The sequence below is a fragment of the Onychomys torridus genome, chromosome 3, assembly GCF_903995425.1.
Source record: "Onychomys torridus chromosome 3, mOncTor1.1, whole genome shotgun sequence".
In the NCBI taxonomy this organism is placed as follows: domain Eukaryota; kingdom Metazoa; phylum Chordata; class Mammalia; order Rodentia; family Cricetidae; genus Onychomys; species Onychomys torridus.
In genome coordinates this window covers 66,938,304-66,966,156 of record NC_050445.1, presented here as the reverse complement: position 1 = coordinate 66,966,156, position 27,853 = coordinate 66,938,304, and the positions used below count along the sequence as shown (strand labels likewise).

Sequence of the window (27,853 nt, the reverse complement as noted above, 5' to 3'; positions counted from 1 at the left end):
CATTCACTAGCCTTTACTGTTGCCTTCAGCACAGCCTATCACCACACTCTTGCTAGCTGAGGCTATTAGGAGGACTGTAGGTAGATGCTTGTCTTGGTGGTCTAGGTTAGAACGTATTTCATTGAGTTGGGCTGACATCTGCTGAGCCAAAACAGAGTTTATTTTCAGAAATTTCATATTTAGGTTAGTTTTCTCCATATATTCTCCAAACTGCTATAGATTTACATCTTTCTATACCATGAACATCTTCATGTCATGATAGGTAGTGCTAAATCTGGAGAGAGAGGAGGAAGGTCTGGGTTTGCAATGGGAGTCCACACATACTCATCCTGGCTGGGGTCATGTCCACTTGGCATTGCTTCCTTTCTGGTGAGAGTGAAAAATCCCCACACGGAACTAAGCCTCTTTGTCTACTTGTTTCCATGGCTGGTATTTGGGTCTATACCTTTGTCCAGCATTTAGATCCTCTTTGCAATTAAATTATCTGTTTACCGTGAAGTGCCTTAGTGATGGAGTAAAACTCCTGAGAGATAGAGCCTGTTCTGGGGCTCAAGGAACAACAGAATGACTAGAGGCAATCTTGAATCTAAGTCTTTGTTTTGAGGTTACAGAATTCTGAGTGAACCCTTCTCTCCCTCAATCAAACACCCATGCAGAATGTAGAGTACTGCAGCTTCCTTAATTGTGGCTTTCTTGCAGTTAATGGAGGTATGGTCCTGATCTTAAATGGCTGCCTGACCAAGGCCTTGTATTAAAGGCTTGGTTGATATGCATGCCTCATGAAGTTGGACCCATGGAAAGGAAACTGGGTTGTTGGAGATGTGTCCTTAAGGAATAGTATTTGGACTACCTGCCTACTTCTTGTTTTCCTAGTCTCTCACTTTTCTGTCTCTTCTTCCTCTCCTTCTCTTTTTCCTTCTCCCTCTTTTCCTCCCTTCTCCCACCCCCACCCAAACTGCTGTGGGGTTTCCAAGGCCTTCTGTATGCTCCTATTGTTTGGTACTGGACCATCACAGGCCCAAAGCAGTGGAGACAGGTGACCATGGACAGAAACCATGAGTCCAAATGCACCCTTCCTCTTGTGAGTTATGTGTCTTAGATACTTTGTCAGGAGGCATGGACCACTGATGGACACAGGGGCTCTCAGCTTTAAACAAGTAGTTCTTACTGAGAATGAGAATGAGTCTTCAATAGAGTCAATGTGGAACTATGGCTGCATCATTGGGATGTACCTTTCAGGATACTCATACAGTGTATAATGATACAGTTTAAACACTCATTCCTACTTCTAGGAATGAGATTTCAGCATTAAGATAGAGCTAAGCACAATTCAATATTTTCCCCCATTTGGGTGAAAGTTAACCCATGGGCACTATTTTACTAGGTAAGTAGTAATAAAGGAAAGAGATTTTTCAGTTCACATCAATTTATTTTAATTCTAGTTCTGCTAGTAGCTACAGAATCTTAGATAAGTTTTGTTATTTTTCCAGCCTTTACATTTTTCATGTCCAAATGGGATGTATAATAGAATGAATCTTATGATGGGTCTATTGGTTTTAAATTTAGATAATAAAGGCCAAAGGCTAGGACTAAACCTTCAGTACTTTTGGTATTTGTTACTGCTATTGAGACAGTGAAGTGGAGCTGTTGAGGTCCTGCCTTGTGGGTGGCAGGGTGATGAGCACTGTTCATCTGCAACATCTGCACTTTCCATTACCCAGACCCATGTTCCCCTCCAGTGAGCCAGACAATTGACAGCCCTTGCACTTCTATTCAGTTTTTAAAAATGTATTAACATTATGTCATTACATTCAGTGTCTCCATGGAGTGTCTGTTAGCAATTGCACAGTAGCCATCTGTATTTCCAAGTTACCATGGTGCTTCCGAGAGTGCATTCTTAGGAGAGAAGTGATAAGAAGGAGACAGTTGTCCCATAAGACTGTTTGCATCCATTCATGCACCTGAGGTCCCAGAGCCAAAGCTAATGTTCAGGGTTGACTGCATCTTGGTTTGTTCTAGTGTTTTCATTTAAACAGGAGAGTATAATAAAGTTGTATGAAGAAAGGCAAATGCAAGACCTCAGCCTTAATTTTAAGGTAGGACCCCCCCACCTTTGCATTATTCTCAGTTTTTTTCATTTGATTGGAAAGGCTTTACTCTTGGCCCCTTTAAATGCTTGGCATTTGGATTCCTTATTTATATGCATGGTAATTGCACAGCAGACTACTTTCCATGCTTAAAATAGGAGACTCACTTTGTAAGAATCTAATCCTCAAAGCTTAGACTATCTCATACCGTCCATGTTCCAAGGAACCATTCTTCTACAGTCCAGAACTGTTTTTAGAGAGGAATCACATGCTTTTAATTTGTCTAAGGAAGACTGTATTGATCTGCAAATTACAGGGTATTTCCACAATGTCTACATATCAATTCCACAGGGCAAATAACTGATTGTTTTACTGCAAAATGTGGCAAAATATTAATTTTCTGTCATTGCAGTGTTAATAGAATATACTTTAACTGCAACAGTTAATACATCCAAATCCATTTAGTTAGAAAAACGGACGATATGTGTCATTATTATCTTCTCTTACTTGTTTGTCTTTCTTGTAAATAAAATGGAGATTGGTTTCGGTCACATAAGAAATGTTTCACATTTTTAGAATTTCCTCTGTTCAGTTTTTAAGTAGTATCACTATGTCTTATTTGAATGCTGTTGCATATTCAAGGCAGAGTGAAACATACAATGCTTAATCAGTTATTTGTGCCTCTCCCGAGAGAGGAAAACTGCTGTCTTCCATTCTCCCATCAGTTTGTGCGGCTTGTACTTGCCTTCAGTATGCAGGAGCCAAGTAGGCCGTGATAGAAGCAAAAGGGTTGTAATCTGCAGCTACCTTTCTCTTTAGCTTAGATCCATGCTTAAAGGAGCACAGAAGCAGACATGAAGATTTTCACTCCGATTCAAAATAATTTAGAGAGGAACTGTGAACACAATATTTTCTCCATTGAAGATCATTTATACTAAGTTTAATGTAGGTTTTAAAATTTCTATTTAGAACTTGGGCTCAGGAGGGTGATGGTGAAGCACGACATTCGCAAGCTGTTTCCTGGCGATGAGAAATAAGTGAGAACATAACCCACACAGGACTAGTCAAGCAGCTCGGAATGCAAATGCCCATTACATTTTACTTGATTCTTATGTAGTTTTTGAGGAAAAAAAGAAAAAGAAACTCCTCAGTGTAATGTGTAACTTAACATATGTGGAATCAAAATATCATTAAAAAAATCTTGCATCTCCTTTTCACATTCCCTCCCTGTCTATGTTAAAATTTGAAGTATATTTGTCTACCATCAAGCTGTCCATTTTTCTGTGGTCTGCATTGCCCTGCTCCATGCCCCCCATCTCTATGTTGATATTCCAAACCACAGTACCCCAGACCCTATTTGTAGATAAGATCCTTGAAGAGGTTACTACGTTCAGATGCGTCACTGGGCTGGTTCCTCCAGCTGTTGTTCTGAGCCTAGGGAGGGACACCACAGAAATAATTCAGGGAGAGGAGAAGCAGGATGGGGACACCAGCCACACAGAGGCCTCAGCAGAAACCAAAACCTGCTCTCACCACCATCTCGATATGCTGGCTTCCATAATTGGGAAATACCATTTTTGTTGTTGATGTTACTGAGGCTACAGCATTTGGACACCTCTATCGAAGTAATTAATATCTAGAAAACAATGCTTTGTTATTAGTTAGGGTGTTTTCTTAAAATATTGTTCATTACCAAATTTTGCTGTTTTTCCCTCGTACTGCATGCTGAATGGGAACATTAAACAGATGAGTTTTGCTTTGAGGAAAAATGTGTTTAATTAAAACTCAGCAGATAGTCTTGGGAAAGTCATCTTTCTGGGAGACTCTCCTATTTATACACTTAGACTAGCGTAAACGATGCCGAAAGTGTTGTGCAGCCCTGGTTATTTCTGATTTCTGTGAAGACAAGAGTTCTATTTTCGGTATGTACTTCATTAAAAATTTAGCAACATGTAACTATGGAGCTTGGTGTGACTGTGTGGAACTGTCCTCTCATTGGATACTTTGTTGAAGAAATGGGTTACTATGGTGTTCAACTCCATGGCAGATTGAATAATTGACCCCCAAAGCTGCTTATAGACTTTGTTGGTGCCTTTGACACATTCCTTCTGCCTGTGAAGATGCTCAGTCAGCATCTAGAGATATATGGGTTTAATAATTGGGACCAGAAAATGATTCTCTTTATGTCAGTAGTGAAATTAGAAGCAGAGTTTGCCTGCCTTAACTTCTTAAGTAGATTCATAACTCCAAGTTACCAAACATGCCATATACACTTGGAAAAGTTGACTTCATAATTGGCAAATTGACCTTTTCCTTCCATCATTGGAATTTTGTTGTTTTGTTTTTTGTTTCTTTTTTGTTTTTTGAGACAGGGTCTCACTATGTAGCCCTGGCTATCCTGGAATTCACTCTATAGACCAGGTTGACCTCAAACTCACAGAGATCCCTCTGCCTCTGCCTCCCAAGAGCTGGGATTAAAGGCGTGGGCCACTACACCCAGCCTCTGTCATTGGAATTTTTATTGAGATTGCATTAAATTTGTAAATTATAGGGAACTGACACCTTGAGGTGACATTGAGCTATTCCAACTAAAACAAAAGATGCCTTTTCATTATCAGGTATTTTATGGTCTTATTTTTATTACCATTTACTTAGCATAAAGTAACAGTTTTCATTATAGCATTTTTATGAACATTTCCTTTTGGATGAGGCTCTTTTCTACTCTTTTCTCTCTCCTCCAATACCCCGTGCCTATTCTGTTATTGTGTCCTCTGTATCTAGTATTGTCCACATCCTTTCTTAAAACCCTCTTCCCTGTCTCATGACCCCCTTTCTAGTCTCATGACCTTTAACCACACTGACTCCCATGTAAATATAAAAATTAGAAGCCAGGATCTGCATGAGAGAGGATGTGGTTTTGTCTTTTGATATTGGATCAATTCAGTTAATACAATAATTTCAAGATCCATCATTTTTCCTTTTGGATTTATAAAGTTCCATTGTATATATGTTCCTCATTTTCTTTATATTCATGAGTTGTTGGATGTCTATGTTATTGTGTTTTCTTGCTATTGTAAACAGAGACAGTGAACATGTTTGTGCTAGTGTCTCTGTGTCAGGATATAGAATGCTTTGGGTGTAAACTACAGTGGCATAGCTGGGTGAAATAGTGTGATGCTTCTAATTTTTTGAGAATCTCCACTCTGATTTTACTACTGCTGAACTTTTTATATTTCCATCAGCAGTGAATAAGGTTTCTTCTTTTCCCATATCCTCACTAGCATGAAATGTCTTTTTCCTTGATGGTAACCATTCTGATTAGGGTGAGATGGAATCTCATAATTACTTTAATTTGTATTTTTCTGATGGCTATGGATGCTGAACCTTATTAAAAATATGTGTCGGTCATTTGTCATTTGTCTTACTTGTCTCCTTTTTTTTTTTTTTTTTAAGTTTGGTCTCCAAACATTTCAAACATGTATATAAAGCATTCTGGTTACTTCCTGCTCATTTCCACCTCTGCAAGCCAACACCCCCCCCCCCCCATTTCCTACACAGCTCTTTTTATGTATTTATTACTTTTTGTTTTGTGTCTGACAGACTTTGTGAACTTGGATTTGAAACTAGACATTAGATACTGCTAAGCTCATCATTGGGTACAACTGGATACTATGCTCTCCTTCAACAACTGAAAGTAATTCACCACTAAGTGGTAGGGCCCTGTGAACACATTCTGTATGTATGGCTAACTGTTGAGTGGACCTGACTTGTATAGACCAAAGCAGTGGGCACTACCATTGTGAGTTCATATTGCCATGGCCTTGCCATGCTTAGAAGACCTCAGTTTGCAATCCTTTCCTTATCTTTCAGATCATACATTCTTTCAGATTCCTCTTCCAAAATATTTTTTGAACTTTAAAAGGGTGCTGTGAATGTCTTGATTATAGTCAATGCTTTAATCATCCAATATTCTTAGTATCTTGTGGTGCCATGGCTCTCTGTATTCACCTTCACTCACTACAAAGAAAGGCTTCTCTGATTAAGGGTGAGAGTAGCCTGTGCATGTGGGTAAAAATATAGATATTAAGAAGGTGGCTTGAATCTGTGTCAATTCAGCTAAGCAGCAGAGGGTTTCTCCTCCTCCCAATATGTAGGTCTTCTTCAGTCACAGGTTTTTGACTAGATTTATAGCATTAGGTCTGGATTGGTTATCTCCCACAAACTGCTAAATGGTTTTATTAATAAAAAACGAGGGGGCTGGAGAGATGGCTCAGAGGTTAAGAGCACCGACTGCTCTTCCAGAGATCCTGAGTTCAATTCCTAACACCCCCGTGGTGGCTCACAACTATCTGTAATGAGATCTGGCGCCCTCTTCTGTGTACATAATAAATAAATAAATTTTAAAAAATGAGGAGACAGATATTGGGGTGAAGCTGAGAGATCAGAGGAATAGAACAAGCCACAGCCAACCTCACCTTACCAAGTCCTCAGCCTCCAGGCGCTGCTTCCTGTATACTCACACTTATATACCTTCTGTGCCCTGACATCTCACTTCCTCTCTCAGCCCAGCTACATCACTTCCTCTTTTCGCCCAGCCCTATCACTTCCTGTCTATCTGTATATACCTCCAGACCTGTGTGATTAACTAGTGCTGAGATTAATTAAAGTGATGTGCCACCACTCCTGGCTCTGTTCCCAGTGTGGCCTTGAACTCACAGAGATCCAGATGAATCTCTGTCTCCCGAATGCTAGGATTAAAGGTGTGTTCTGCCACTGCCTGACCTCTATGTTTAATATAGTGGCTGGCTTTTTCCTCTGATCCCCAGGCAAGCTTTATTTGTTAGAGCACAAATAAAATATCACCACATGTCACTCTTGTACCAATGGGTACATCTTGTCTAACAGGTTGGTTTTATGGTTCACAGAGTCCACAGCTGGGTAAGATCATTGATTCTCTTATTTTCTCAACACACTACATTGCCCTGTCCAGCACTCCTGAGAGCTAGTCAGCAGAGAACAGGCTTGAAGCTCTGGATTTGGCATCCAAGGTGTGCAATGCCTTCAGCAGTAGAGTCTTAATCACTAGTTTTGTGGGCAACCAAAAGGAATGCTAAGAACCTGTATCCCACACTTGGTACTAAGGTTTTTGTCTAGTGACCCACTGTTCCCAAGAATGGCAATGTCTGGTCTTGAAAATATTTGCTAAATCTTTTATGCTTTTAAATTAGGTTACCAGATGGTGGCTTTCATAACTCCCTTGCTTTAATAATTGCCCCCCCCCCCCCGTCTGCCCACCCTCCGTTTGAACCCTTCTGCCCCAGTGTCTGCCCCTTCCATGTTCATTTATGCTCTACTGCCCTCTTCCTGAAGGTGCCCTGTCCCCTGTGCAGTGTCTCCATTCTGACTTTCTCATTTCTGGAGGTACTCCTCGTTAAAACATGAAATTAAGGAGTGGAAGCTAGGACACACATGTGGAAAGAAATGCAGCTTTTGTTGTTTTGTGCCTTGGTTACTTCCATCAGTATAAAAATTTCAAGCTTCATATATTTTCATGCCAACTTCATGACTTCAGTTTTGTATATAGCTGAATAAAATTCTGTTTTGTATGTATACTCTATTTTCTTTACGCATTCATCTGTTGATGGACAACATTAACAAATGTGGCTGAGAATCCTGGATGTTAACATGTAAAGAATGTAATTAGATCCCTATATCTTACCCTGTACAAAACTCAATTCCAAATGGATCGAAGAACTTGGCATATGACCTGATACCCTGAGACTGATAGAGAAAATAGTAGGAAGTACCCTTCAATGTATAGACAAAGGTAAGGATATTCTGAAAGGTACTCTGGTGGCTCAGGAAATGAGACCAACAGTGCACAAAAAGGATCTAATGAAACCAAGAGGCTTCTGTAGAGCAACGCTAACTGTTAATTGACAGGAAATTAATTAATAAGAGGCAGCTCACAGAATAGAAGAAATTATTTCCCTGATATATTTTCCTCTGATAGATGACTAGTAACTAAATAAAACAAAACAAAACAAAGACTAAACTCCAAGAAAACAAACCAACTAATAAAAATCTTTGGAACTAAACAGAGAGTTCTTAAAAGAAGAAATTCAAATGGCGAGGGAAAGCTTTAAAAACATAGCATCCTTAATCATCACAGAATTCATACTTAAACCACTTGTTGATGTCACATTGCCACGGATCCAGGCGACGGCTCCTGTGGGTGTGGTTGTGGGGCAAGGGGACCTGTACACTGATGGTCAGAGTGGGACTAGCCCAGGCATTCCAGACACCACTCTGCAGGCTCCTCACAGAGCTGGGAATAGAGCTGCTGTGTGACCCAGCCGTGCCATCTGGGCATGTGCTCTGAGACTTACAGCCTAGTACAGAGGCACTTGTACATCTGAGTTCATCGCTGCTCTAGTCATTTTAAATTAATTGTTATAGTTGGCATACAAGTAATGGGCTTCATTGTGACATTTCATTTGTCTGTATCATTGTATTTTTTTCTTATTTATCGTGACCACTACTCTCCCCTATAATTTCAATATACAACTTTCTCCCTGTAAGTAGTCTCTCCTCTGCTTTCATGTGTGTGTATAAGCAAATCTAGATTCTGCTTATGAGGGAAAATATTCGATATTGTGTTTTCTTCTTCCTTTACACAGCCCCCTCCCACCTGCTGCCACATTTATCCCCTTTCTGTAGCTGGAGTTCTCTCCAGTCCTGTCCAGGCCTGCAGCTACTCAGACCCAAATAAACACACAGATGCTTATATTATTTAACTATTTGGCCTAATGGCTCAGGCTTCTTGCTATCTAGTTCTTATATCTTAAATTAACCTATTTGTATTATTAAGTTGCCACGTGGCTTGTGACTTACTGGTACTTTACATCTTACTTCTCATGGTGGTGGCAGCTGGCAGTGTCTCCTGACTCAGCCCTTCACTTCCCAGAATTCTCTTCTTTGCTTGTCCCGCCTGTACTTCCTGCCTGGCTACTGGCCAACCAGTATTTTATTTATCAACCAGTCAGAGCAACATTCACACCATACAAAATATATCCACAGCACTTCCCTTTTCTTTTTCTTCAAAAAGGAAGGTTTTAACTATAACTTAGTAAAATTATATATAACAAAACAGTTACCAAGCAAGAATTAGTTACAATATATAGTCTATTTATAATATCTAGTCTATTTGTTTGAAAAAATTAAAGAAGATATCATATCTATCTATCCTATATTTATGAGTATAAGGTTTTATATTTAACTTATCTTTTATCATAACTAAGGAAATGATAACTATCTAGTCTTAAATTACATTAAAGACCTCAGAAGGATATAATATTACCTAAGTAAACAGGAAGAGCATTGTAAGCAACTTCCAAAAATCCAGAGTGACAGAGACAGCTGGCTTCCTGGACAGTCACCCAAATTTCTTCTGCAATGTTGGGGCATCCAGTTTTCAGCCTACAGGCGTAGAGTCTCTCAGTCATTTCTCTCTGTGTCCTGTAGAATGTCTGGCAGTTTCCTCTGTGAAGCAGGAACCTGAAGGACCAGTTCTCCAATCAAAGTTCAATGATCACCTTTCTATGGGTCCTGCATGTTCAGTCAATCAAGCAGTCCAGGCAAGAATAGTTTCTTGCCCAAATGGCTATTTTTGCCAAGAAGAAAATAAACTCCATATACATTGTCTTCAATGCCCATCTTTCTCTCTGAAGTAAATTGGTGCTGCCAGGAGCAGACATGTCTCACTGTCCAGAAAGTCTAAATTTTTAAAATATTTTAAATGCCATATTTTATAGGTTTTGAAGTATTTGAAGACTATCTATCTGTCTGAAATATATCTGTATATACCTAGAAAACTAAACTAACATGACTATGATTATCATAGAAGACTACTTATTAATCTGTATTTTTAATTATCCATTACAATCTAAATGAGTTACATACACATAGTACCTCAAACGAAAATAGAAATATATATACAGTATAACAAAATTAAGTTTAAACTTGTATCAATAAACTAAAATCAATAGCAATGTAAAACATTTCTAAACAAGTTGTTACCCTTTCATCCTGTCATATCTACATCATATCCCCTTTTCTTCTTTAGAAGAGATCGCATTTATAATCAACCTGCTTTAAATAAAAATAATGGTTTTTCTCTGTCCCACACCAGAGGGCTTTTCTGATATGGGGCAGAGATTTCTCAACCTTTTCTTTCAATAATATGCTTGGGTTTGAGAAGGAGTGAGCCAATTCCACCTCCAAAGCCAGCTTGGTATATTTGGGAATTTGGGTGTATCTTCTCATACTACTTCCTGCTGGAGGGGGGCACTGTAGTCTTAGAGGGACACAAAGAAAATTTTAGGTCATCTGAGACCTTTCAGGGGGTCTTGGCTGGTCAAACCTGATGTATCTTAATCTGGAACAAATTCATAGCCTCTTGCTTTCTGTGGAAACAAAAGCAGAGCCTCCTTTCCAAAGCAACATATCCTTAGATCCAAATTTTTAAGTTAAGGTACCTTTAAAATATACATATTTGTTTACCTGAGCAGTCTTTACAATCAAATGTCTTTCTGCAGTTAAAAATACCAAAGACAACACAACCCAGATTCTCTGTGTAATATCCATCTTTATGTGGCTTATTTTTTATATTACTTTTACTTTCTCTTTAAATACTTTATTTTTTAATAACTATTTCTTTATATAACTGCATATATCACTTTTTTCTCTCTTCCAAGCCTATGTACATACATTGTAAACTGTTTAGAGGTTTATCCCATCTGAATCTGTCTTATTGTGAATCTATTGCTTTAAACTGCAGTGGTTAGTACTGAATGACTCTGCCCACTTCAGCTTTCCAACATGGTGGTGGTATGTTTACTGCCAGCTCTGGGTCTGGAAGCCATCAACTCTCAGAAGCAGTGGGTCTATGCTTCTATCAAAGCAGTGTGTAGCCCAGAAACCTCTTTTTTTTTTTTTTTTTTTTTTTTTTTTTTGTCTGTACTAGAAAAGGCTAAATCTAGCATGCAGGGTAATATGGCTTGCAGATGCCTCATTCCCGCCATGCTGTAGGTCAAGTCCTCATACCACGAACCTGCTATAGAGCAGCTCAAGCCCACAGGCTGTGGCTAACTTGGGAGAGACCATTAGGAAACTGTTTTTAGATCCATGTTAGAATCTGCTTTCTCAGATTTTAGGTGGAAACTCTAGCTGTTGGGCTCCATTTATAGCTGGAGTTATCTTCAGTCCTGCCCAGGCCCACAGCCACTCAGATCCAAATAAACACACAGACGCTTAGCTCATATTAATTAAACTGTTTGGCCTAATGGCTCAGGCTTCTTGCTATCTAGTTCTTATATCTTAAATTAACCCATTTCTATTAATAACTTGCCCCGTGGCTTGTGACTTACTGGTACTTCTCATGGTGGTGGCGGCTGGCAGCATCTCCTGACTCAGCCCTCCACTTCCCAGAATTCTCTTCTCTACTTATCCCACCTGTACTTCCTGCCAGGATACTGGCCAATCAGCATTTTATTTATCAACCAATCAGAGCAACACATTCACAGCATACAGAACATATTCACAGTACCTTTCCTCCCTCATCATAGTCTCTCTTTTTGCATGATATCTGTACGTCTTATATATGAATTTACACACACCTCACACACAGATATATAAATAGGTATGTCCATATATGACAGAAAACATGGTTCATGTATTTCTGAGTCTGACTTGTGGTGCTTGTGTTATTGTTATTTTTACATAACTTTATCTTGTCAGTGATAATCTCTATCAATTTTATTGAAGATGCTATGAATTTCAGCTTCATTATGGCTGAATAAAATTCCATAATTCCATCATAATAATAAACCATAGTTTCGTCAAATGAATCTGCTGCTGCTGCTCTTGGTGGGTTGCATGTCTTGTATATTGTGAGTTCCTTACTTCTATAGTAAAATTACTAAGTAACTCTCTCACCAGCAGTGTTTCATTGTGGTGAGATAGCATTTCAATGTTGTTTGAATTTTCTTTTTCTTGATAGCTAAGGATGTTGAACAGTTTCCAGATACTGGCCATTTGTATTTCTACATTTAAGAAAGTTTCTATTTATTCACCTATTATTGACTAGATGATTTTTCATGTCTAATTTCTTGAGACCTTCCTTTCGTTGTCTATGTTAATCTGTAACATATCTACTTGGCAAAGATTTTCTCTCATTCTGTAGGCCACCTCCATGCTGATGCTTGTCTCCTCTGCAGTGCAGACATTCCTTGATTTCATGTGCTCTCATTTGTCAGTCCTTTTTTTTTTTTCTGACCTATTAGAATCAAGACTAGAATGACCAGTTATCTCTAAATAGTGTACTTTATCTATTTGATTTACTGCTAAAGTATGTTGGAAGAGTATTTTTTGTAAGTGAATATTGTATACAGTCATAACTTAGAAGATTATTCCATAATATAGAAGATGTTCATATCACATTGAATGTGAGAACACAGATCATAAAACATGCATATTGAGTGTGACAACATCTATATAAAAAGTCAGTTTCCAGCAAGACAGCTTTGGGTGATGCTATATCAAAATATTTACAGTGCTCCCTTGGTTAGATTATGGGTAAATTTAATCCTTCAAGTGTTTGTTTTGTATGTTCTGAATTTGTACTATCACTGTTTATTGCGTTGTTTTAAAAATATTCTTATATCAGAAAAAGTTATTTATGCAGTGTCAGCAAATTGGTACATTGATATAATCTGTTTTGTTTTCCCTGTTTTATGTTTAGCCGACAAGTCCCAAGTTTGGAAAAGCTGACTCATATGAAAAACTGGAAAAGCTAGGGGAAGGATCTTATGCAACAGTATACAAAGGGAAAAGCAAGTAAGTTAAATGTTTTAAAGAATGTGTCATATGTGCAGGGTATCTGTGCTCTTACTATTAAATAGCAGCATACTTAAATAACACAAATTTACAACATAGTAGATTGTCCTGCTATTTGGTATCCTGGATCCTGTGAATTTGCTTTAAACAAATCTAAAGGCAAAATGGCTATTGTTTTCCTGAGGCAAATGGCTCTGCAGACTTCTCTAACTTAGCTTACTATTTCTCAATGGAGCTAGAACCCCCAAATGGGAATTATTTTCCAGGTGAATGAAGCAATTAATTTCTCATGGTGGTTTAGTGTTTATTATTATTTTTTCCATTTTTCCCATTTATTGAAAATATATTCTTTTCTCATACAATATATACTGCCTATGTATACTTATGAGACCCACAGAAATACTGAGTTTAAAAGCTGTAATATATACATAGAGAACCTGCTGCAGACCCACGTAAGCCCTGTGCCTGCTGCTTCAACCTCTGAGAGCTCAGGTGTGCCTTGCTTAGTTGATTGAGCAGACCTTTTTCTCCGATGGTCTCCATCCTCTCTGGCCTCTTCTTCCCCGGCGTTCCCTGAGCTCTGAGGGTAGGGATTAAATGAAGACATTCCGTTTAGACTTTCTCTCCAATAATGTATGGCTGTGGGTCCCTGCACCTGTTCCCATCTGCTGTCAGAGGAAGTGTCTCTGCTGATGACTGAATAATGCACTGATCTGTGAGTATGGCAGAATATCATTTTATTGTTTGTTGTTTTTTAGTTTAGACCAGCAGTGTTTGGTTTTACCCTAGGTCTCTGGTTCTTGGTCAGCCCAGCAGTGACAGTTATGGGTTCTATCTAGTGATGTAGGTCTTAGTCAAATCAGACATTGATTGTTTACTCCCACAAGTTCTGTGCCACTGTTATCCTAGCATATAAGGACAGATTGTAGGTCAGAGTTTTTATTTCAGGGTTGGTGTTTATGTTTCTCTTTTGCTAGCCTGCGACTGCCTTCCAGCACCTAAGACACTAGAACATAGGGCTGAAGGCTTCATGGAGACACCAGCTGGACCTCTCCATGTTCAGTGAGTTGTGTGGGTGTTGTCCTCAGCAATGAGGCCCCACTGTCAGATTGTAGAGAGCGTATATTATCTTAGCACCACCCTGGCTTGTTTGAAGATTTTCATGTGATTCCCTTAGACAATAAGTCTGCAACCCAGTCCCTGTACTGGAAGCCTTGTTTAGCAACAAGAGATGACCAGCTGATTCCTTATCCCCCGTTATTAGGAGACCTCATTAGGATCACCTTCACATGTTTTAGGAAGTGTCACTGCACTGGGTTTCCATACCCTCCCAGTGCCCTTCAGTTTCCACTGTTTCTCCCTCCCCTCCCTCTCTGATCCTCCTGTTCCTGTCCCACCTGCCCCCAGGTCACTGGTAAAATCTGTTCTCTTTGTCCCTCCCAGGGAAATCCATGTGCTCACCCTTGACCCTTTCTGTATACCTAACACTTCTGGGTCTACAGACTGTAGTGTGGTTATCATATACTTAATGGCTAATCTCCACATAGAAGAGAATATACACCGTATTTACTTTTCTGGGTCTGGGTGACCTCATTCAGGATAATTTTTTTTTCCTAGTTCCATCCATTTGCCTTGAAATTTCATGATGTCATTATTTTAACATCTGAGTAATACTCCTTTGTATAAAATGTACCACATTTTATCCATTCTGCTGTTGAGGGACATCTAAGGTCTAGAAAAAATATGAGTGATCTAAATCCAAACATACTGTCACTGTTGCATCCTTTTGTATTAAACATTTATTCCTCTTTGCCCAAGTCACTTACTTTAAAACTGTAAACTCTCATTTCCTTCTCTTTTACTTGTCTACTTTGGCCTGTACTTGCACACAGAGAACGCCTCTTTCCCTCTTTCCCACAGTTCCCTTCCTCCATTGCTTTCTTGAGATTAAAGGACAGACTTTTTTTTTTTTAAGCCAGTGACTTTATTAGGATAACTAACAGGAGTTTGGGCGATAGATATTTGTTTTTGTTAAAGAACAAGGGTGCCTCAAAGGCAGATTTATGACCATAAGCCCCTTCCCCCCAGCGTAGGTGACTCCCGTAAGCTGCCTCCCTGGAGGTCTTGGCAGACTCATAGTCAGCTGAACAGCTCAGATCTTCTTCTGCCCGAGGACTGTTACTGCTTTCATCATCTGTGAGGAGCCTGGTGAAACAGTGTTTGTTTGAGGAACTTCTGAAGACTTTTGGGTGCTTGAACTGACTTTTGTGAAACTGCCTCACCATCCAGAAGAGAATGTTTCAATTTGGATGAGTTTTCTATACAAATATCAGTGACTGAATAATGATACTATATTTTCTCAGATATCAAAGAATGCTTTTAATCATTTTATATTACATTTTCTGTTTTATTTTATTGAAATTTTTTCATATAATATAATTTGATTACTCCTTCCCCTACTTTTATTCCTCCCAAGTCCTCTCCACCTCCCCTTCCATTTGGATCTGCTCCCTTTCTGTTTCTCATCAGTAAAATAAAATATAAGATATATTTCCCCCCCCCCCCCCCAAATCAACAGCAACAACAGCAAAAAACAAAAAACAAAAACACAAACCACCACGCTGGAATAGGACAAGAAACAAATATAGACACAGAGACCCACTCATTAGCACACTAAAGAATCCCATAAAACCCCAAATCATAAGCCATAATAAATACATAAGGATCTGTAGGATAAAAAAAACAGAAAAAAGATCAAATTAAATAGAAAGAAAGGAAGAAAAGAAGGGAGATGAGAGAGAAAGAGAGGGACAGAGAGAGAGAGAGAGCATGAGCACCTGGGGAAGGGTGCCTAAGTTATTTTTTCTGTTGGCCATCTACTGGAGGCCTACCCTTAAGAGTGCTTTGTCTCCCCAGTGAGATTCCCATGGAGAAAACTAAATTTTCATTCACTAGTGGTTATAAATTGGAGATTGCTTCTGGCTTAGGGATGGATGGGGCCTGTGTCCACTTCTCCTTTAGGCTCTAGGATCCCATCTGGTACTGACCTGTTCAGGCTGTGTGTATGCCGCCTCAGTCTCTGAGTTCATGTGCTGTCGATCTTGTTGATTTAGAGGGCTTTACTTTCTTGCTGTCCTCCATCACCTCTGGGTCTTACACTTTTTCTGCTTCCTCTTCTGTGGGGTTCCCTGAGCCCTGAGAAGAGGGATTTGATGGAGACATCTGTTTTAGGGTGGCATGTTCCATTGTCTCTCACTTTCTGCAAAATGTCTCTATATTTATTCTCATCCCCTACAGGAAGAAACTTCTCTGGTTCTCTGGTCATAGCTGAGCCAGGTGCTGAAGTTTGGGGATAGCAGAATGCCATTTGGAGTCATTTTATTGCTACTTTTTTTTTTTAAAAGAACAATAATATTCCATTTTACTCTAGGTCTCTAGGCTATCTAGTCTCTGGTTCTTGGTTACCCAAAGCATTATAAGGTGTGGGTTACATCTTGTGGCGTGGACCATCAGTAAAATCACATATCATTTTCTCACTCACACAAGCTTTGTGCCACAACTGCACAAGCATATCTTGTAGACAGAACATCATAGTAGAATGAAGATTTGAAGCTGGGTTGGTGTTTACATTTCTTCTGTGGTAGTGTGCAGAGTACCTTCCTATACCTAAGATGCTTGCCTAGATAGGCACCATCTAGACTTCTCCATGTTCAATGAGTTGTGTAAGTGTTATTTTCAGGAAGGGGGCTGTGCTATCAGTTTGTGGAGAGTAGCTTATAGTCTTAGAAGCAGTCTGGGTTGTTTGGGGATTCTGATGGGACCCCTTTGACCAACAGCTTAATTAGATGTAACCCATTCCTAGATGGCCAGTTGGGGGTATGTCTCACCCATTATTTGGTGATTTCATTTAGATTGCTTCTGTATATGTATGTGGTGGTTTAAAAGAAAATGGCCCCCAAAAGCTCATAGGGAGTGACACTATTAGGAGGTGTGGCCCTGTTGGAGTAGGTGTGGTGTTGTTGGAGGAAGTGTGTCTCAGTCTCTTCCTGCTGTATTTGGATCTGTATATAGAACTCCTAGCTACCTCTCCAGCACTACGTGTGCCTGTATGCCACCATGCTTCCCACCATGATGACAATGGAGTAAGCGTTTGAACTGTAAGACAGCCCAATTAAATGTTTTCCTTTGTAAGAGTTGCTGTCATTGTGTCTCTTCATGGAGTAGCAACCCTAACCATGAGAACTCACATATTTTAGCAAGCTTCGGCTGTATTAGGTTTCCATACTACCCCTTACATGGCTATTAGTTGTAGCTGTCTCTCCCTGTATTCCATCCCCCCCCTTTGCTGCTTGATTCTCCTGTTCCAGCCTGCCCATCTATCCATAACTATCTATTTTTATTTCCCTCTCCTAATAAGATCTATTTATTTCCCCTAGTTCCTTACTCTATACCTAACCTCTGCCTCTATGGATTGTAGCTTGCTTATCATTGACTTAGCAGTTAATATCCACATACAAGTGAGTACATACCATATTTGTTTTTCTGAGGCTGTAACCCCATTTAGCATAATTTTTTTCTGGTTCCAACCATGTACCTGCAAATTTTGTTTTTTTAGATGGCTGAGTTATACTCTATTGTGTAAATGTGCCATATTTTCTCTATCCAGTCCTCTGTTGAGTGACATCTAGGTTGTTTCCAATTTCTGGCTACTATGAATAGAGCAGAAATGCACATGGTTGACCAAATGTGTCTTTAGTAGGATGAAGTGCCCTTTGGGTCTGTATGCTCAAGAGCACTGTACCTAGATATTTAAGGTAATTCAAGTCCCATGTCCCCAAGGAACTGCCATACTGATTTCCATAGTGGAAGTGCAAACTTGTGCACTTTTCCATAGTGGCTGTACAAGTTTGCATTCCATCCTTGCTGTGCTATTGAACTGTCACTTGGGTAATTTTTTTTTGTACCCATTTTGGCAGACATTGATATGCATTTTCCTGAAGGCTAAGGATGTTGAGCATGTCTTTTAACTGTTTCTAAGCCATTTGAATTCCCTTTTAAGAATTCTCTGTTTGGATCTGTACCCCATTTTTGATTAGGTTGCTTTCTTGATATCTAGTTTCTTGACTCCTTTCTGTATTTTGGATATTAGCCCTTGTGTGGCTGGTTTTTTGTATCAACTTGACACAAGCTAGAGTCATCTGAGAGGAAGGAGCCTCAGTTGCAGAAATGTCTCTATGGGATCCAGCATTTTCTCAATTAGTGATTAATGGGGATGGGCCCAGCCCATTGTGGGTGGTGCCATCTATGGGGTAGTGGTTTGGGTTTTATAAGAAAGCAGGCTGAGCAAACTAGGCGAAGCGCATCAGCTCCTACTTCCAGGATCCTGCCCTGTTTGAGTTCCTGTCCTGACTTCCTTCAGTGATGAACAGCAATGTGCAAGCATAAGCTGAATAAACCTTTTCCTTCCCAACTCGCTTTTTGGTCATGGTGTTTAATTGCAACAATAGAAACCCTAACTAAGATAGCCCTCTATAGGAGGTATAGCTGGTAAACATCTTTTCCCATTCTACTGTCAGCTGCTGTTTTGTCTGAGTGATGGTCCCTTTGCCATGCAGAAGCTTCTCAGTTTTGTGCTGTCCTGTTTATCAGTTATTGATCTTAGTGCCTGTGTTAATGGCTTTCTGTTCAGAAGTCCTTTCCTCTGCTAATGAGTTCAAGGATATTCCTTATTTTCTCCTCTCTATGGTTCATTGTATATGGTTTTCTGTTGAGTTTTTTGGTCTATTTGGAATTGAATTTTGTGCAGGGTGAAAAATACGTACCCATTTTGAATCTTTTACATACAGCTTTTGTTGGGTCTCTTTGTGGTTTGGATGTCAGAGTAACTGTGGCCTCACACAATGAATTGGGCAATGTTCCTTCTGTTTCTATATTGTGGAATAATTTGAGGAGTATTGACATTAACTATTCTTTGAAAGTCTGGTAGAAATCTATGCCCAAACCATCTAGTCCTTGGTTGTTTTTTTTTTTTTTTTTTTTTTTTGGTTTTGTTTTGTTTTTTGCTTTTTTTTTTTTGTTGTTGTTTTTTGTTTGGGAGAATTTTATCAGCTGTTTCTATTTCACTAGGAGTTATAGGTATGTTTAAATTGCTTATCTGATCTTGATTTAACTTTTGTAGGTGGTATTTATCTAGAAAACTATTCTTTTCTTTTAGATTTTCCAATTTGCTGGAGCACAGGTTTTTCCAGATTTGGAATTTTAAAAAGCCTCCCAGATGTATTTCTGAGGATTCCTTCTCCCACACTTTCCCATCTCTGAATGCTAGGGAGCAACTGTATTTAGTGACAAGAAGCTTGTAGGAAGCTTCTGTTTTAGGAATAACTCAAGGCAAAAGCCTTGTTTCACCTTAATAATTTTACCAAATGATACTGAAAATAATTTTGCAAACCCTCCCTGTTGTAACATCTTTATGAAATATATGACAGAAAATTGAAACAGAACATGTAATGGAAAATTTTGATTTATGTCTAATTTGGGAGAGAGAGAGAGAGAGCTCATTTTTCTTCAGAGTTTTTAAAGAAAGAAGATTACACATTTCTTATAAAGATTATGTGCTAAGTAGTAATTGTGTTAACTGTGAGTGCTACTAGAGTGTTTATTTTTTTCAATATGGTGTCAACATGGCATGGAAAAAAAAGTAGAGCCAGATAACTATTCTATTTTTTTAAAAAATTATTTATTATGTATACAGTATTCTGTCTGCATGTATGCTTGCAGGCCAGAAGAAGGGCCAGATCTTATTACAGATCATTGTTAGTCACCATGTGGTTGCTAGGAATTGAACTCAGGACCTGTGGAAGAGCAGCCAGTGCTCTTAACTGCTGAGCCATCTCTCCAGCCCCAGATAATAATACTATTAATGATGTAAGCAGCTTGGGAGCATGGAAGGCCAGAGTAATGCTTTGAATGCTGAAGCTAATGTTTACAGAGGTTGCATCTCAATATTTTTATTCTTTCCTAAAAGAAAATTAGTAGTCATTATATAAAAACTGCCTGTACATTTAAGATTAATAAAGTGATGCTAACTAGCCATTATGCAGCAATTATTTGGTATAAACCAAATTACCTATTTTTACCTCATTTAACTCTTGAAATGACCTACATGATAGAGGTATCACAATCTTCCCCATCAGCAGCCTTGTTGCATGGACTTTCATCAACTTTTCATGCTCACACATGTAGTTAGTAGCAACACATGTTTAGCTCATGTCTTTTTGGCTGTACTACATTTTTCCCCTAATCACTACACCATTCCTTCTTATTATACAAGCTGGAAAACCTTGGAAAGATTTGGTCCTTGTTGAATAATCCAGATGGTTCTCACATATGCTCTGACTTGTTTCAATTGTGATTCAGACAAAAGCAAACATACTATTTGATGATAAGGAAGCAAACAAGCACTTAGAACTGCATGCCACAAAAGATGCATTCAGCGAACGTGCAGGTTAATAACCATTAAATGTTTAACATGCAGATTTTCTTGAAAACCTGGAGAGTGTTGAATGTTTTTCCATTTATTGTTCCTGGATATGAAAAGAGGCTTCCCCAGTACCTATACTCTTTGAGAAAGATGATTCTGGACAGTTGATAGTTTTCATTCCAGTATGTTTGTTGTTGTTGTTGTTTTATTTTTGTTTTTCAAGACAAGGTTTCTCTGTGTAGCTTTGGATCCTTTCCTAGAACTCACTCTGTAGCCCAGGCTGGCCTTGAATTCACAGAGATCTGCCTGCCTCTGCCTCCTGAGTGCAGGGATTAAAGGCATGAGCCACCACCACCCAGCTCATTCCAGTAGTTTTAAAATTATCTTGTCAACATTTTTTGAGAAATCTCAAGCCTGCTGGTCACATGCAGATTTTTATTTCCTTCAGCAGGAGATGAATACCATTGCCCACTCACCAGATTTAAGAAATGATAGACTGTCTGGTCTCCCTTGCTTTTGGGTAGCAAGGTCTGGATAAGACAACAGCTATGCACTTTCCCTACAGAAGAATATGAGAGTTTGTTTGGTACATCCCTAGAGTGCTGCATAATCATAGGAGCCTTTCAAACCACTGGAGCTTGTTTCTCTTCAAAATTCTGTCATAAATGTCAGCATCCCTTCCTCTATCTTGAGACATTTTGTTTAGGATCCTCCTCAGTTTTTCATTATCTTCTCAAACAGCTACTTGGACTTCGAGGTTTCTGTGATTCTTCATTTGTGAGGATTTCACACACATGTTCATTGTATTGATGTATCGGTGTCGTGTTTAGATTTTATCACCAACCTCATTGTGGTTGCTGGCCAGGGCTGGCAAAACAAAGAACCACAAATGTGGTGGTTAAATATCAGAATTTTGTTGTACCACCGTTCTGGAGCTGGAAGTGAAAAGTCAAGAGAGGGCTGTTTGTACCTTCAAAGACTTCTGAGGGAGTTTATTGCATTCCTTTTTCTAGCCTTTGGGGGTGCTGGGGGTCTTGGGGTTCCTTGGCTGTAGATTCATCACCACACTGAAGATATTCTGCCTTTAGTCTTCACAGTCCTGCTTAGTGTGCTGTGCCTGCTTCTGTCCATTGTTCCCTTTGAATCGGGACATATACCACATGGATTAATTTCCTTCTTAATGACCCACCTTTGCCTGAGGGCTCTTTGATGACAGTGCATCATCAAAGATGCGCAGTGCATGTATAGGCCAGAGGTTAATATCAGGTGTTTTCGTCTATTGTTGTCCACCTTAATTTTAAGATGGGGTCTCTCACTGAACCTGGAGTCTTCCATTTAGGCTAGAATAGCTGGCTGGTAAGGTCCTGGGATCATCTGTCTTTATGTTGCCAACTCTGCAGTTACAGTTTTGTGCCTCTGTGCCTGGCTTTTCCATTGGTGTTGGTGATCCAAACTCAAGTCCTCATATTTGTATACCAAGCATTTTTACAAAGGAGCCATCTCCCCAATCCCCAAGACCGTGTTGTCATATAATGTCCCTTTCTGAGGTGCTATGGTTAGAATGGAAGCATATGTTTTCTTGGAGGACACCGTTTAATCCTCAACAGTTACTCATTTCAAGCCTCCCAACTTGGCACTGCATTCCAACAGTCTTCTTTTAGTTCCTGTTAATACCTATCCCTTAGATCTTACATGCTTTAACAATGTAAGCAAAGCATACTACTCCCATCAAGAGGGTGTTGTATATGTTAATTTTGGGATAATGGTAACTAACCATGGTTTAGAAACTCATGGAGGACTAGAATGAAGTTTTCATTTGTTTGTTTTGTTTTTCTTTGAGTTCTGGCCTCTTCTTGTAGAAATGCAAATGTTGTTCACTGAGATTCTTACATAAGTAGCCTGCCTGGCATGAGATTGACTCTAGAAGAATGAATGGCTGCAATGTATCTTTTACTTTTCTCTTTGAAATATACTCACTTTTTATTTATTTATTTTACCAAAACTTGGAGAATTTACCTTTTTTGGTTAATTTTCAAAAATAATTTTTGTTTTTTGAGATTAATTACATAATTTCCTTTTCTTCCCTTTAAACCCATATACCCCTTTTGCTCTCCTTCAAATTCATGACTCCCCTTTTTAAACTGTTGTTACATGTGTGACACACACACACACACACACACACACACACACACACACACACGTTAACGTGATGTCACTTATCTGTTTATATTTTCGGGGCTGACCATTTGGTATTGAGTAATGAGTGAGGAGGCTCTTTCCTGGAGAAGGACGTCTCTCCCGCTCTCGGCATTCCTCAGTTGCCCACAGTTCTTTGGGGTTGAAGCCTCTACTTACCTCCTTCCATGTCTACTAGTGCAATCTCTGTTCAGTTCATGTTTATGAAGTCATGTTGATAAGACCTGATGAGTGTGGCTTCTCTGACATTCTAGAAGACACAGTCTCAGAGCACACTTCCTGTTCCTCTGGCTCTGGTTCTTCTTATCATCTTTTTTGCCCCTCTTCTACAATGATTCCTGAGTCTTAGGTGTAGGGGTTGTGTTGGAGAGTATCCACTGGGACTGGGATCCACTACTCTGTATTTAGATTTGTTGTGGTTTTCTGTAATAATTGTCTCCATATGTTGCAAAGAGAAGCTTTTGATGAGGGGCAAGAACTACATTTGTCTGTGGGTATAAGGATACATATATAGAATGTAGTTAGGAATTATTCAGGTTTAGTGAAGTCATGGTTGTATAGGCTCTCCTCCAAGATCCATGACTTCACTAGTCCCAGGTCTAGCTAGGTTCCAGTATCAAGGTATAATTTTCTTCTTATTTAACAGGCCTTCATTCCAACCAGAGATCTGGTACCACCAAAGTATGAGTGCTGCTATTGCATCCTTATGGGACCATGCTGACATACTGGTCATTGTTGTATTTTATAGGCACCATAGCTTGGTAGGACTGTTGGTTGTATCCCTCCTTAGAAGCTTGCCATGTACCTTCTGGTACCATGAAAGCTAGTACTCAGGTAGAAAGCTTTCAGGTCAGATCAAGCTCAGGTCCTCTGGGTCCTGAGTCTGAGATGCATGTTGTCTTCAGCAATAGACTAATTTTCTACTTCTATGGGGCATCCAAGGATGTTATCAACAGCATATATAGTTTTGGAATCTCATGGACAACTCTGACCAACAACTCAAAAGATGGCTGCTTGTGCCGAGTTCTGGGGCTCATTAAGATAGTCTGTGGCTCTTGTGGGGGGTAGACAATGCATCTTCTTTTTCAAAGCTCTGAACTTAACCATTTTTCTCTTTTATTGAAAATAGATTCTTTTCTCATACAGTATATCCTGATTACAGTTGCCCCTCCTTCTACTCCTCCCAGCCTGTACCTCCATCTAGATTCACTCCTTTACTGTCTCATTAGAAAAGAACAGGTATTTAAGGGATAATAACAAAATGTAACACAGTAAAATATAATAAGAAAAAACAAAACCCACCATATCAAAGTTGGACAAGGCAAACCAACAGAAGGAAAAGAACCCAAGAGAAGGCATGAGAATCAGAGACCCATTTGTTTACACATTCAGGAGTCCATACAAATACTAAGCTGGAAGCTGTACTATGTATGTGGAAGACTTGGTGTAGACCAGAGTCAGCCCTGTGCTTGTTCTTCAGTCTGTGTGAGCTCATATGAGCCTTGCTCAGTTGATTCAGAGGGCCTTGTCCTCCATCTCCTCTGGCCCTCACACTTTCCCCCCTCCTTTCTGTGGATTCCCTTGACCTTGAGAGGAGGCATTTGATGGAGACATCCCATTTAGAGTTGAGTATTCCAAGGTCTCTCCTCCCACCCCACCCCCCTCTGTAATGTCTGGTTGTGGGTCTCTGTTGACCATACCATATTTAATTAGGTTTTTAAGTCAAGGCCTTACTGCTTAGTCTAGGCTGCTCTGGAACTTGCTATGTGGACCAGGCTGCCCTTGAACTTTCAGTAATCCTTGTGGCCTTTTGCTCCCAAGTGCTATGGATTTCAGGTATGCACCACTTTCCTGGGCCAGGACTCATTAATAATATTTTAAAATATTTGTTAATTTATTTTTGTGTGGCCGTGGTGTGTATGTGGAGGAGAACTTGTGGGAGATGGCTCACTCCTTCCATTATGTGGGTCCTGAGATTAAACTCAGTCACGTGTGGTGGCTATGGACTTTACCCACTGACCTATTTTGCTTATCCTTGTTAACATTTTTAGAGTTTATTTTACCAATGTTTGTTGTGTTTATTTATAATTATCCCCTTCAGTGCTGCATTAGTTAACTTACTCACTGCTATATCAAAATAACTAAGAAAAGCAACTTGAGGAAGGGTGGGTTTGTCTGGCTTACAGCTTGAGGGGATACAGCCACAGCCAGCAATGCAGGAACTGGTCACGTGGTGATAGTCAGGAAGCTGGGAGCTGTGAACGCTGGTGCTCAGCCTGCTTTATTGTTTTTTTTTTTTTTTTTTAAACTTAGTCTTGGATGTAAGCTCATGGGATGGTACTGTCCACATTCTGGGTGAGCTTTTTCTTCTCAGAAAGACTCTCAGGCATACTTACCCAGAGGTGTGCCTTTTAGGTGATTCCAAGTCCAGTCAAGCTGATGATGAAAGTAATGGTGTAGGAGAAAAGGACTAGATGTGGATTCACCCTTAGGAAACTTAGTACCATCATCATCATCATCATCACTGTCATAGTTCTTTGACATTTTCAAACATGTACATAATATATTTCTCATTATTCTCTCCCCAAACATCTCACCTCCTCTGATTCCCAGTTATACCCTTGTCCCCCTCCTGCCAGTCCCTCTCCTAGAGGCATTACTTCATATTTTGTTTTGTAACCAATTTGGTTTAGCCACTAGAAAACGAGGCTTCTTTGATCGAGACTGAGAGGAGTATTTGTGTATGTGTACAAAGATAAATATTCATTCAGAAGACAGTTTGACGTTGTGTCCATTTAGCTGACAAACAGTATTAAGTGCTTCTGCTAGGGCCTATGGCCTCCCCAGCCATGGGATTTTGACTGGGTGTAAGGTAATAGGTATGGTTTTTTATTTGTGGAGTGGGCCTCAGATCTACTTAAAGCAATTGGTTATCCCCACAACAGTCATGTTACTACTGCAACAGGTGACCACATCTTGCCTGGCAGGTAAGTGTCATAGTTCCTAGGATTCATAGCTTGGGACACCAGTTGATGCCGTTGAGGACAAAGCTGCCATCTTCTCCGTTCCATCCTGATTGCTTTGTGGCACAGTCAAGGTGTGGGGTGTCTTCTCATTTTGAGGTGTGTGACTCCTCAGAGAAATGGCAAGAGTCTGTATGACTGTGGCTTCCAGATCCTCCTCCCTGACCAGCAGCAGCTCATCAGGAGGTGTACTGTACTTCGCCGTCAGCCTTCTGTTTAATAACTGATGGCTTTTGGATGGAACTTGATCTTGAAGAAAGATGGTAGAGGTTCATAAGTTATTTTATATAAGGTGGGATTTCTATGTCCTATATAAACTAGCATTTAGTTAGACAGGTCTAGCTAAACCGGTGCGGTATTTCAAAAGGGAAAAAAGAGAAAGGATATTGTTGACTGCAGAATTTGAAATGTGAAGCCCTAGCTTCTGTGCTGGCAACCAAGTCTGCCTCATCACCATGTTCCTTGTGGGATTCCTCATGGTTCCCTTTTGTGGCTGATCTCAACTCCCCATGAAAATACAAGATTTTAATCTTTTGGTATTAAGCCTAAATTTGTTGAACCCCGAAGGTCTCAAAATAAAAGCAAGTGGATTTATTCTGGTATTGTGCAGATTTTGACTAAGCAAAAGTAATTGAGTATTAACGTGGAATTTAAGCTAAGCAGTATAGTTTGGAAGGATTGGCATGGCTTGTGTGGGTAGCCATGAATGTGTGGTTATTGTAAATAGAGCTAAGGCCTCCTACCGCACCAGCTCCCCAAATGAGATGTGTGTACTCATAGTCCTTTGGTGCTGTTGGCAGAACAAACCTGAATTCTCCTTAAGCTCAAATGTGGGATCCCACGTGCATGGTAAAGTCATCATCCTTTGCTCTCTGCAACTGAGTAGGCAAGGCGGTCAACAGGTAGGACTGTGACTGTGTCTGATTTTCCCAGACTTTGTGTGACATTCATAGAAAGAACAACAGCCTCTTTGGTCTACCTCTGGAACTGGAGTGTGGGGCTGATCCAAGTCACCCCACAGATGGTCATGATCACCAATCATTTTCTCAGCTTATCCTCAGTTTCTGTGGCTGTGAAGATGCCAAGGCCTCCCTCCTCAGGAGCTTGCTAAACTGCTTCTGAGGAACCTGCCCACACTGGTTTGTGCCAGCAGTAAATTGTTATCTCAGAGGTCAATAAGAACAATGGAGGAATTTGCTCACTTTATGTAACGTGAGATTTATGTGATTGAAAGTGTCAATCTTCTTTAGCATTTCATTCTGCCAATTTGTGCTGAATAATTGAACTTGAAATTAAACGACCTCATAAATTGAGAGGGTAGCCAAACCCAGACTGATATGTACTAAATGCATTTCAAAGAGCTCTTCAAAGCCCCAGGGAGAAACGGGGTGGGGAGGGGAGGAATGCTTTAATTAAAACAAGCACAGGAAGAGAAAGGCAGCAGCAGCAGCTGACCACCTTTCCAGAATGTGTGAGATTACAGACAGAGTTCTTACTGCTTGCCCTCCAGGTCAATGCCATTGAAACACTATCAGGAGGAGTTGGAAGAACTGTAAAAGTCAGAAATCCCTAGATGAAAAACACTGCATTCCAACCTTAGCTTTTTATACATTGATTGTGCCCAGAGGTTGCCTGTCCATAGATAGGAGCTCGGTACGGAAGAAAGGCAAATTGGATCACATCTTGAGGCTTGTTTGGGATGCTCCTGTCTGTTTTTAATTAAATCTGCCCCTATGCCTTTTAGATTTGGGGGTCTATGGGCCTAAGATGTCTGCAACTTATTTCAAAGGTCAAACTGGGACCAACCCTGTTAGTTGTAGGGTATGAAAATGGCACTACAGCACGCAACTGTGTGTATTTTGTGACTTAATGCACACAATATGGTATTACAATGTACAATAGGAGAAATGGGATTTATATAGAGTAGCTATGTAATAAATGAGGTTTGTCATGTGATTTTAGTGTTCTTTGTGTATAGGGGAAAGTTGAAAAATAGGGCTCTTATTCTTACCTATTCCAAGGAGGATAACAGTCCACCCACTCACATCTGCTAATTTTATTTTTTAGAAACATTAAAGCTTTCTCAAATCAGATTCCAGCCCTGATTTCCTTTGGAACAAGAATGCAGACATTAGAGTTTGGTTCATTGGTACAGCTGGTTTCATTTAACT

The 27,853-nt window shown here is 39.7% G+C and overlaps 1 protein-coding gene across 6 annotated transcripts in view; it reads left to right on the top strand.

Moving 5' to 3' along the window:
* Positions 1 to 27,853, top strand: part of Cdk14 (cyclin dependent kinase 14) — a 484,889-nt gene that overhangs the window by 135,993 nt on the left and 321,043 nt on the right. For 5 of the 6 annotated variants that reach the window (XM_036182828.1, XM_036182829.1, XM_036182831.1 and 2 more), the window contains one exon: positions 12,889 to 12,983. The exons of the other annotated variant lie outside the window; for it this stretch is intronic. In XM_036182828.1, coding sequence (XP_036038721.1) covers positions 12,889 to 12,983 — 95 coding nt within the window. The remainder of the gene's footprint in view (positions 1 to 12,888; positions 12,984 to 27,853) is intronic. 6 annotated transcript variants of the gene reach the window in all.